We start from the raw sequence: 12,000 nt of genomic DNA on the forward strand, positions 1-12,000 counted from the left end.
GACTCTATTTACAGCATCTATGGTGTGATATAAATTCAAATTCCTTTTGAATTTCATTGAGTATTGGTTAGGGCAGGTGGGATATGGAAAGGTCTAGAAGTGAGCAATATGGGATGAGACTAAATGCCTCATGTGGAGGGGAGGAAGGCATAGGTTTGATGGGCTATATTTGCTCTATCCCTGCTGCTTTAATTGTGTGTTTCCTGATGGTTGTTACTACTTCAAACAACTCACAGTAAGTTCCTGTTCCTCATGCAGAGTTATATGTAGGGATAGAAGCAATGAGAGTCTCTGCTTTTTCTGTCACAGCCTCTGATCAGGAAGCAGAGGAGGCAAATACAGGCTGGGTAACAGAAGCGCAATTTATGCCCTTCAATAATTCAGCCTTCCTTCTGTGCTGATGGAATTGCCAAGATCATTATAACGTGTGCACCCATTGCTCAGTGCTAGTAGCATGTCTAGCTGTTACTATTCTCTTTGAAGGGTCAAACAATATTTCATTGGTGTAGATTGTCTTTCCTACCTCACTAATATCCTTGCTGTAATTATGGCTGTCTGATTAGTCCAACATCTTAAACTTGCTGTTTTAATTAAAAGTCTATCTCCCCTGAACAGGAAATTAAGTTGATGAAATCTGGATTCTTTCTGCAGACAAAGCTGTATAAAAATAAGTTCAATTTTGCTTCACTCTGTCTCACTAAAGCCATTTGCTTTTGACTAGTTGAAAATGACACAGCAAGCCTTCAATGACACATCATAAATCATAACCCTGGGTTTTTTTTACATAAAGGTCGAACTCTTTAAATAAATTTATATTTGAGGAACGTGCTGAGCATGTCACAGTGAGATCAGCTTTTAACTGGAGATCTTTACAGCCTTTGACATGAATATTTAAATGTCGATTTATTTTTAATTCCGCGAGTGAATGGTGATGTATGGAATGTTTGATAACTAATGGGCAGGTTCAAGAGGTAAGGAGTCAATTTAAAAAATCAAAATGGAAAGAAAGTCTTTATATTGCACCTTTCAAATCCGTGGAATCTCTCAAAAATGCTTAATGATCAAGTAAATACTTCTGAAGTATAGTTGTGTTAAACAGACAAATACAGCAGTTATTTTGTGCCCAGCAGGACTCATAAACAGCAATAACTTGCCAAATGATCTGTTCTATTGTTGTTGGTTGAGGGATAAATATTAGCCAGGGCACTAGTGATAACTCTCCGGCTCTTCTTTAAAATAGTGATGAGGGATCTTTTATATTTGCCTCAGAGGGTTCAGGAGATGACACCTCTGGCAGTGCAGCACCCCATCAACATTGCAGTGGGTGTCAAGCTGCACTTAAAATCCAGTAGCAGAACTAGGAGTCCCTAATCTCTGACTCAGAGGGAAGAGTGCTATCAATTAACACAAATAAAGAAAACAAAATGAAATTGTGAGTGACAGGACTCTTCATTAAAAAAAAAGCATTGGATTTTTTTTATCTGTGTTTAATTGATTAACAGCTAAAGTTCCTACCATGCCTTAAGCCTGCAGTGTCAATCAGTAGCTGGTTGCTGCTGCTTTCTGTGTCTGCTTGCTGGTAATGCTGTCAATTGAAATATAAGGTTTGAAGCAATGCTCAGCCGATCCACTATTGTAACAGCTCACTTATTCAACAGTTTGAACTCTTCTTACATTGTGTAAAGACATCGATAGTATTCAAATTGGAAAGACTATCAACACTACAGAACTTGACGATGGTGTAGTTCTGAGACCTGCCACCAGAGGCTGCAATTCCCTGCAGTGATGATAATTCTTTACAGGCCTCACTAGGGATGTCCAGAAGCAACATGGCATCAATGCATCATATCCAGCTTTGGCTAACTTTCAGCCCTTGTGCTCCTTAGGGTGCCTTTGTTTCAATAGTGAGTGTGGCAACAAGGATAATATTTGCTGGTTTTCTGTGATAGTGGTTCTGGATACTGGGGGAGGTTGCTTGCAAGAAAAAACCCTCATGAATCGAGCTTTCAAAACTGTCCTCTCTACGGACCTCGAGTAAAATTAGTTCTACCCCCTCCCACTTCCATGAAACCCACTCCTTTTTGAAACTGAAACTCGGTGAAATGTTGGTGAATCAACCGACCTACAAATCCTGTTAACCATCCCTGTTATCTGACCCCTCCGAGAACTGAGCTGCAGTGAGTTGTGCCTCGTCCTGTGAAGAAGGTCTGATGTTAACCAGGCTCACTGACGTTTATGTGAAAATCAAGAGGCAATGGTGGTTCAGGAGTTAGTACTGCTGCCGACAGCTCCAGGGACTTGGATTCGATTTTGATGTTAGCTCTAGTTTGTGTAGAGTTTGCATGTACTCCCTGTAACTTTGTGACTTTCCACTAGTTGCTCTGGTTTCCTCCTACATTTGAAAGATACTCTGGTGGGTTAATTGGCCGATGTAAATTATCTCTTAATGTAGGTGAGTGGCAAAAGAATCAAAGGAGAGTTGATAGACATGTGAAAGTTAATAAGTTGTAGGACTACAGGAAAATAAGGAAGGGGGAATGGGACTGATGGGATTGCTCTGTTAGGAGTAGTATAGACCCAATGGGCTGAATAGCTTCCTTCCGTGCAAGTAAGTTTTCAATTTTGTGTGTGGAACCGTACAGTTAATGGCAAAAATACAGAGGTTGCTGTCCTAATGCCTTGTTCTTCTGGTAAGCTCCACAAAAGTAGGTATTTCACATCTGTGTGCTCATTGAAATATGTTGTATGGTGTGAGGTCCTGTACAAATCCCATAGACTAAGCCCTATGTACCCTTTTTAAAAGTATGATAAATGTTAATTACTGCCAAAAAAACTTCTTCTAAAATTACCTTTAACGTGTAGTTTAATTATTGGAGATTTAAGAAAAAATATTTTTCTGTCCCTCTTTCTCTTTCTCTGAATTAAATCTTTCTTTCCTTCCCCCCACCCCTGTTCTTTCCATATGTGCTTTTACATTGAATTTGAACCACTAAGTTTTTTTTCCCCTGGTTCAGGCTCTATGGTGCTTAATAACCATTCTTCAGTTTGTTTGTTAAGGAGACACACAATTGTTTGTTCTCTTCGCACAGGCCACTACAGGTGCCCTTATAGAGAGAACACATTGTTTGATTATCCTGCTGGCAGTAACTTGCCTGAGTGTGGGGAAAGAAGGAAGATGCAAAAGTTCTTTATTTTAGTGTTCATTCTCAGGATGCGAGCTTCATTCTCAAGGCAGGTGTTTATTGACCAATCTTTGATAATGTATTGAATACTGTAGTCTATGCTGTGAAGTGATGAAGGATGGTGTTAAAGTGGTGTGGGTCCTGACGTAGAACAAGGAGATGGTAGTGACACAAGAGACTGCAGATGCTGGAATCTGGAGCAACAATGAATCTGCTGGAGGAACTCAGCAGGTCAAGCAGCATCCGTGGGAGGAGAGGAATTGACAACATTTTGGGTCCTGATGCAGGGTTTCCACCCGGTTTGTCAACAATTTCTTTCCCCCCACAGATACTGCTTGACCTGCCGAGTTCCTCCGGCAGATTGTTTGCTGTTGAGGAGATGGGTGGTGCTCTCATATGTCTTCTGCACTTGTCTTTTTGTGTGGTGGAAGCTGTGGGTTTGGGGAGCCAATGGGAACCAGTTGGATGCTGTGATGAAGTAACTAAGATACGTTGGATGGGTCAATATCTTCCTGAGCCTAGGGTTTTGCTCACATCTGACAATTTGTGATCCTATGTTGGATGTTGAAGCAGCAGAGGTCATTACAGGGTTGAATTGTAACATAAGAGTCACTCCTCTGAGATGATAAATCTACAGGTTAAAAAGCACAGGACAGGAAGAAGCTCTGCTGATTAGTTACCAAAAGGTTAAATGCTGGGTAACATTTGCAGCCCATTAACTCTGATTATTAATTAATGATTTTAATGATAATTACTATTACTGAACTGAAAACCAGGCACATTATCTAATTATGGGTTCTTTTGGCTTCTTTTAACATTTGGCTGAACTGACAAGTTAATTAGTGGAAAGTTCCAATATTAATCTTTGCATTCCATTTGAAATGATAAAATGCCATTTTACCTCCAGCATAGACATGACTGGCTGTTCTTTTCGATCCTGTTTAATGTAAACATGCCACGTGAATTTAATGAACAGGATGGGATTTAATGAACTCTTCCTTCAGCTTCAGACTCAGAATCACAGAACTATATGGTGTAGAATATGGCAAAGGGTGGCTCTTTGAGAGAGATATCCAGTTAGTTTTATTGTTCTCTTTAGCCATAACTGCACAATTTTTCCCCTATTCAGTGTTTATCCAGTTCCCTTTTGAAAGTTTCTATTGAAGCTGCTTTCAAGAAGATCATTCTAGATCTTCAAGGTGAAATTACTATTCTCTTCATCTCCTGCTCAAGCCAAGCATCATAAAGCCTCCCTCCCAGTTGGTCTGTAGAAGCAATTTCTTCTTATTTACCCCATCCACAGTCCTTGTAATTTTGAACATTATTAAGAATGTTAGAACGCAGATATAAGAAATGGGAGAAGGAGTAGGCCAGCTGGCCCTTAAATAAGATCAGGGCTGATTCAAAATTGGCTTCATCACCAATTTGCTGTTCTCTCCCCATGTCATTTGACTCCCTTGTAGTTTAAATGTTTGTAAATCTCTGCTGTGATTATATTCAACGACTTTGCTTCCACAGCTCTCTGGAGCTGAGAATTCCAAAGATTCATGATCCTTTGAGAGAAATTCCTCCTCATTTCTGTATTAAGTGGGAAAGCCTTTATTCTGAAATGATGCACCCTAGCTATAGGTAGCTCCATTCGGAGAAACCTTCTCTCTGCATCCATCTTCAGAATCGTATATAATGCAATAAAATCGCCTCTCACTGTCCTAAACTCCCACTGAGCTTAGGCCTAACTTCTCTTCATGCGTCAACCCTTTATCCCAGGAGTCAAGTGAAGCTTCTCTGCACTGCCTCCAACGCAAGTATATCATTCCTTAAGTATGCAGTTCTCCAGTTGTATAAACAATTTGGATGTGATATACAAAGCATGGTTAGTAAGTTTGCGGATGATACGAAAATAGGTGGTGTTGTAGATAGTGTAGAAGGTTATGAAAAATTACAGGGGGCTCTTGATCAGCTGGATATGTGGGCTGAGGATTGGCAAATGGCTTCCAATCCAGGGAAATGTGAAGTACTGCATTTTGGGAGATCAAACCAGGGAAGGATTAATACAGTGAATGGTAGGGCCCTGGGAATTGTAAAGGAACAGAGGGACCTAGGAGTGCAAGTGCATAGATCGCTGGAAGTGGCATCACCAGTAGAAAGGGTGTGAGGAAGGTGTTTGGCACGCTGGCCTTCAGTCAGGGCACTGAGTATAGGAGTTGGGAAGTTATGTTGGAGTTATATAAGACATTTGTGAGGCTGCACTTGGAGTATTGTGTACAGTTTTGTTCACCCTACTGTAGGAAAGATGTTACTAAACTAGAAAGAGTGAAGAAAAGATTTACAGGATATTGCCTGGACTTGGGGACCTGAGTTACAAGGAGAGATTGGGTAGACTAGGACTTTATTCCCTGGAATGTAGGAGATTGAGGTATATAAGATCATGAGGGGCATAGACAGGGTGAAAGCACATCGCCTTTTCCCAGGGAGGGGGTGCTAAAAACAAGATGGCATAGGTATTGGTATTGGTTTATTATTGTCACTTATACCAAGGTACAGTGAAAAACTTGTTTAAGAACTGAGGCGAGAGATTTAAAAGGGACATCAGGGGCAGCTTCTTCACACAAAGGGTGGTGCATATTTGGAATAAGCTGCCAGAAATAGTGGTAGAGGCAGGCACATTAGTAACGTTTAAAATCCCTCTAGATAAGTACATGGATAGGAGAAGTTTAGAGGGCCATGGGCCAAACACTGGCAGATGGGACTAGCTCACTCGGCAACACAGTCGGCGTGGACGAGTTGGGCCGAAGGGTCTGTTTCCATGCTGTATGACTCCGTGACTCTATGAGATGCAATCTCACCAGTGCCCCGTAAAGTTGCATCAAAACTTCCCTACTTTTATTTATACTCCTTACTCCTTTCAATAAAAGCAAGTTTCTTCACAACCTCTCTCATCTACGGAGAACGATCTCAGTTGAGTCACGTGAGTCAGGTGCTGGAACAACTCAAGCTCACTACTTAGTGTAAGTCTGAGAGATTGCTACATTGGCATAGATACATGCCTTTAGGGTGAGACTGCCTTTCCACCAGGCAGCTCAGATATCTGTAGCAAGACCTCAAGGCATTTTTAAAAGTGTGCTGAATAACATTTATCCAACATCAAAAAACAGAACTGATCATTTATCTTTGATCCCTGTGTGATCTTACTGTGAACAAATTAACTGCAAAACAGCCATGGCTATGTTTCAAGAGCAAATCATTGTGAAGTGCTTTAGAGTAAACTGCAAATTCTTTCATTCCTCATTTAAAAATTGAAATCTACTCAGTGTGTTGGACATTGTGGGATAATGCTAACAGTACAATAGTGTAAAATGGATGCAAGAGAATCAGGATCCCAACTTACATCTCCCCTCCAACTCCCCCACGACCTATGTCAGTGGAACTTACTTAGCACATATTAAAGATATTAATGTCAGGCAGGTGCCTCAGATATCTAAAAATAGTCAAGTCACCAGGGTGGTGGATGAGAAAGGAGCAGGAACAGACTGATTCTATTCTGTGTGTGCTTCATTCCCATAAACATGATCAAATACAGTAAGTTAATCTTCCTCCACCTCCGGTGTACACCAATGCCTCTTCTATAATTACCTTAAACATTCATCCATCCAACAGTAGTGCACTATCTACAGCATGATCTGCACCAGCTCAACATAGCCTATTCAACAGCACTTTCTACCCATGACATGCAAGGACAAGTACTACAAACACAAGGAAACACCACCACCTCCAGGTCTTGCTCCATGTCACAAACCATCCTGACTTGGGAATACATTGGCTATTTCATCATGATCGTTGGATCAAAATCTTGAAGCTCAGTATGGGGGAATCTTCATGTCATGGACTGCAGTGGTACAAGAAGACCCATCATCACTTTGTCAAGGTCAGTAGTCTAATGGCACTTAATCCTGGCTGTTTATGCAGCATAAAAATTAGTACTGAAATAAATTTAAACATACCTAGTAGCTTTTTTATTGACTTTTGTTTCTTGGCCATTACTCTGATAGTGAAATAAGGAAATTTGATGGGTGAATCTAATACCATGGATCTTGTTTTTTTTTATCCTGAGAAATTACAAACATAGCAACAGTGGGGACAGTAGGAAGACATTCAGATCATCCATTTTGTACTGTCGTTAAATTAAATAACAGATCTGTATGTTGCTTCTGTTCCATATCTGTTGATACTTTTATTCAACAAAAGTCTGTCAGATTTTGCCTTGTCCCTTAACATTCACAGCCTGTTGTGTGAAAAACAGTTTCCCAATTTCAATTTTGAACAGCTTAGCTCAAATTTAGGATTATGTTGCTTTGTTTTTGATTTTACCCAACAGAGAAAATTGATTCTCTATACTTACCTTATTGAATCCTTTTAATAATTTAAACTCTTCGATCAAATACCCCGTTCAATCTATCTAACTTCAAGTAAATGTAAGCCTAGTTTATTTAGCATAATTAAATGCCTGGTATAATTCTGGAGAACAACCTCTGCACCCTTTCCAGGAACCATCACTCCTTCTGGAAGTAAAGGCAGGTACAATTGGACCAAGGTTCTACATAACTGAATTAATCAGTCATTTAATCAGCAGGTATGATAGTGGCGTTCGAGTTGCTTTTAGACAGGCAGGTGAATTTTCTGGGAATGGAAGGATATGGATCATGTGCAGGCAGAAGGGATTGTTTTAATTTAGCATCATGCTTGGCACAGACATCGTGGGCTGAAGGCCCTGCTCCTGTGCTGTGCTGTTCTATGTTCTATGTCTTATTTCTAATGACTTTAAACAGCAACATCTGTATTTATACAGCACTTTTCACATAGCAAAACATTTAAGTGTGCACTGTAAACAAAACTTGATAGGAGTCACATAAAATTACGGCTGATTGATTGGCGATAGGCTCTGGCAAGCATCTTACAGGAGGAAAAGGGGCAGAGAAGCTAAAGGAGAGAATTACAGAATTAGGGCCTTAGCTGTGCCAATTGTGGACCAACTAATCCCAGGGATGAGGAAGTGATCAGAATCCTAGAATTGTTATGGCAAAGGCCATTCAGCCCATCAAACCTGTGCTGGTTTTCTTTTGAGCAACCTATTTAGCCTCCATTCCTATACTCATGGGGCAAGCTGTCTAAGATCTTCCTCTGGTATCAATTCCCTTTTTAAAGCCTTGATTGACACCATTTCCACCTACTGCACTGGGCAGTAAGTTCCAGATTTTCTCCATTCTTTACGTGAAAATGTTTCTCCTTAAATCTTGCCCCCCACCCCACTGCTATAATTCTTGATTTCCATTTCAAATCTCTGCCTCCTGGATCTTGGTCCATCTGCCAATAGATGAACCTTGAAGGAGTGCAGTTATCTCAGAGGGTTAAAGGCTGGAGGAAATTGCTAAGATAGTTAGGGGTGGACCACAAGAGGATTTGAAGGCAAGGATAAGAATTTTAAACTCAAAATATTGCTTAACCCTGAGTTTGGGGATAAGGTTTTGGTGGAACCTTAAAGGTTTGTCCAGGAGCTAATGGAAAGGAGGAAAGCAGCAGCTGATTAGCTAGTCCCACTCTTAGTGGCAAAGGAGCCCATGAACTCTTCAGGTCCTTTGTTTGAGGTGAAGGTGGAGAGTTAGACAGTGGTTAAATGGTTGCAATAGAGAAAATAATCCAGGAGAAACCATTATGTTACACTGTGATCGTGGAAGAGTGAGTAGTTTTGACAAGTAAAAGCAAATGTGCTGCTTAATGTGGTCTAGTCAGATTTGACAGCGCATTGCTGAATCTGTTCTCCACCATATTGATTCAAGTCTGAAACCCTTAGGTCAAGAGCAGAGATGGAGATGTAACCAAGCTGAGAAAGGGTCATATTTTCAGTGGGGACCAAACTTCAAAAATATGGGTTGAAGATGCAGTAGATCGGTCGTGGCAGAAATGTAATATCAACTGGAAGGCCAAAGTTTAGACAGTTGGGGTTGGGAACGCATAGGTATAAATAAATTGGGAGAGAGCTTTCTCCATTGAAAGGTGCTGCCAGGGGAGGTGGTAGAAGCAGATCGACAGCAATGTTTAAGAGACATTTAGACAAACACATGAACAGGCAGGGAATAGAGGAATATGGACCATGTGCAAGCAGATGGGATTAGTTTAAGTTGCTATCACGGTCAATGTAGACATGATGGCCTGAAGGGCCTGTGCTGCACTGTTCTAAGTTCTATGATAAAAGACAGAAGGAATCAGGGTTAGTAGGGTGGGGGGGTGGAGAGTGATATAAGGAATTGATCAGAGACAGTCCTACCTGTGATTGACACAGTTGCTAATTGAACCACGCACAAGTGAATGCAACCCCAGCCGGCTCTCCTGAATCCGTGCATTTGGTTCAGTCAGTCAGTGTGAGGTCTATGAGGAGTTGCCACTGACAACCATCCATCTGCAGCAGCATAACCAGTTTGTGAGATATTAACTGAAAATTATGCTGGCCTTTCAGAATCAGCTCTTCAATTATTTCTTATTTTAGCTTCATTTCATTGGTCCATTTTTATTTTTAGGAGACAACGCAACTTGTTTTGTGGAAGATTTTTCATGAACTTACGAAGTAATCGCCAGTTTCTTTCCTGTTGTTGGTCTCTTTCTGTGCCTGTGATTAGCAAAGGTTGCACTGCTGGAGGTGCAGATGGGAAACCAAGTTAAACTAAATCCCCCTCTGCTCCCACAGGTGAATGTAATTAAATTTATAGCCATATTAGAAAGAGCAGGGAGGTTGTGCACAGTGTCCTGGTCAATATTCATCCCTTAACCAATGCTGCTGGAGCAGATTATTTGTCTCATTGTTGTTTGTAGGTCCTGAATGCGCATAAATTGGACGCTATGTTTCTTACATTGTGGCAGGGGCTTCAAAACATTACACATCAAAAGCACCCAGTTGGTTACAAAGAACCATTCTCGGTTTGAAGTGGAATATATATTGTACAATAATGTTATGCAAGTTATTTTTGCAGCTATGTTGTGCCACTGAGATTTCATATTCAATACTGATGATATCATGAACAAATATAGGTACAGTGACTCAAATACACTGATATTTTTATGAATTGTTGGTTGGATTCTTGAAATCTGACATCATGTTTCTCTTTGGGCAAAGCAAGAACTATTGAGTCATCTGTCAATGGCTCAGCACCCTCCTTGTGACTGGATAATGTCTGGGTGGCACCTGGTCCAAAAATTAATCAAATTGAAAATTTGCGTCTTCTAATCTCTTCATGACTGTGGCCATGTCCTTTCCTGTAACCTTCTGCAACCTTCACAGTCTCCGTGTTCCACCAATTCTGGCCTCTGTACCTTCCCAGTCTCCACTATTTCACCTTTTTTGTTCATGCTTTCATCTCTAGAATTCCCTCCCTAATGCTGGGAATGGTGGGGGGGGGGGGGGGGGTGGGGGGAGGGGAAGGGGGTCATGTATTAGCTTGGATTTAGGAATGCGAACAAACAAAAAGCAGAGAATTGGAATAAACGATTCATTTAGAGGTTATCAGGTAGGTTTAACAACTGGGATCAAAGCTTAGCTAGTCATAATTGAGGAGGCTGAGGGTTCCGTTTTCTCATGGTACAAGGTTAGGTGGGAAAGTAAGCTGTGATGGTGAGGCAAAGAAATTGCAAAGAGGCATGGAGACTTATTAAGTGAGTGAGAAAGAGGGTGATAGATGCAATCTTGTGTGCACAAGATTAAGGAAACCTTGCTGCAATTATATAGACCTTTGGTGAGACCACGGTTGGAATACCTCGTACAGTTTTGGGCTCCTCACCTAAGGAACAAAAAAATCTGCCTTGGAGAGGGCTCAGCAGTTTGCTAGATTTACTAAATTCATTAGATTGATTACTGAAATAAGAGGATTATCCCTGGGGAGAGAATGAGTTGGATGTGCTTATATACTGTGGAGATTAGAAGACTGAACATATAAAATTCTTAGAGGGTAAATGTTGAGAAGCTGCTTTCCAGGGCTGGAGAGTTTAGACTTGGAATCAGTCTTGGGATAAGGGTTTGGCAACTTAGAGCTAAGGTAAGGAAAAGTTCTTTCACTCAGAGGTTTGTGACTCTTTGGAATTCTCCACACTGCAGCAGTGCAGAAACTTGGTCGTTGAGTGTATTTATGATAGATGGACTGATTTTTGCACAGGGAGGAAATCAAGGGATATGGTGGGGAACACAGTGAATGGCCTTGATCTTATGGAATGTTGGATAAGACTTCAGGGACTGTATAGTTGACCTATGTTCTTGTGTATTTATTACAACTGTGACTACTCTTCAAAAATAGCTCTATAATGTGTGTAAAGTGCATGGGACGTCTTGATGCCTTGAAAGGTTCTGTGTAAATGCATCATACTCTGGTGTCAGATTTATTGAATCTACATTTACGGCTCGTCATGGTGGGTTTCGAATCCACAAAATTTGTGCTGCTAGTCCCATGCCATACTCACCAGCTTACCCTACTCTGTATTCAATTTGGACTGTAACAATGCAGAAATCACCAATGATTCTGGAAGCTGCTTTATGGGTTTAATGAGTATCACAGTGCATAAGTTCCCTGTGGATTATTCCTAATTGAATTGCTTCATTCTAGATGCACCCATGTGTTTGTCTCCTCCAAGAGAGCATCCAGTTGAGACCGGCTAATGTACACTCCATAAGACTGCAATGCTAAAGAGGTACAGTGCTCACTCACTTCTTTCATGTACACTGCACACTTATTTATTTTGAAGTGCACTGGTGACTGCATCTTTTTTATAATGCATGAAG

At 40.9% G+C, this 12,000-nt stretch overlaps 1 protein-coding gene across 2 annotated transcripts in view; it reads left to right on the forward strand.

Annotated features, from left to right (window-relative positions):
- Nucleotides 1–12,000, forward strand: part of LOC127580868 (chemokine-like protein TAFA-2) — a 76,218-nt gene that overhangs the window by 31,114 nt on the left and 33,104 nt on the right. For both annotated transcript variants that reach the window (XM_052034829.1, XM_052034827.1), the window contains exon 2: nucleotides 11,825–11,909. In XM_052034829.1, the coding sequence (XP_051890789.1) occupies nucleotides 11,899–11,909 (11 nt within the window). In that variant the 5' untranslated portion in view covers nucleotides 11,825–11,898. The remainder of the gene's footprint in view (nucleotides 1–11,824; nucleotides 11,910–12,000) is intronic.

Source organism: Pristis pectinata, chromosome 20 (genome assembly GCF_009764475.1).
Source record: "Pristis pectinata isolate sPriPec2 chromosome 20, sPriPec2.1.pri, whole genome shotgun sequence".
NCBI classification, from domain to species: Eukaryota; Metazoa; Chordata; class Chondrichthyes; order Rhinopristiformes; family Pristidae; genus Pristis; species Pristis pectinata.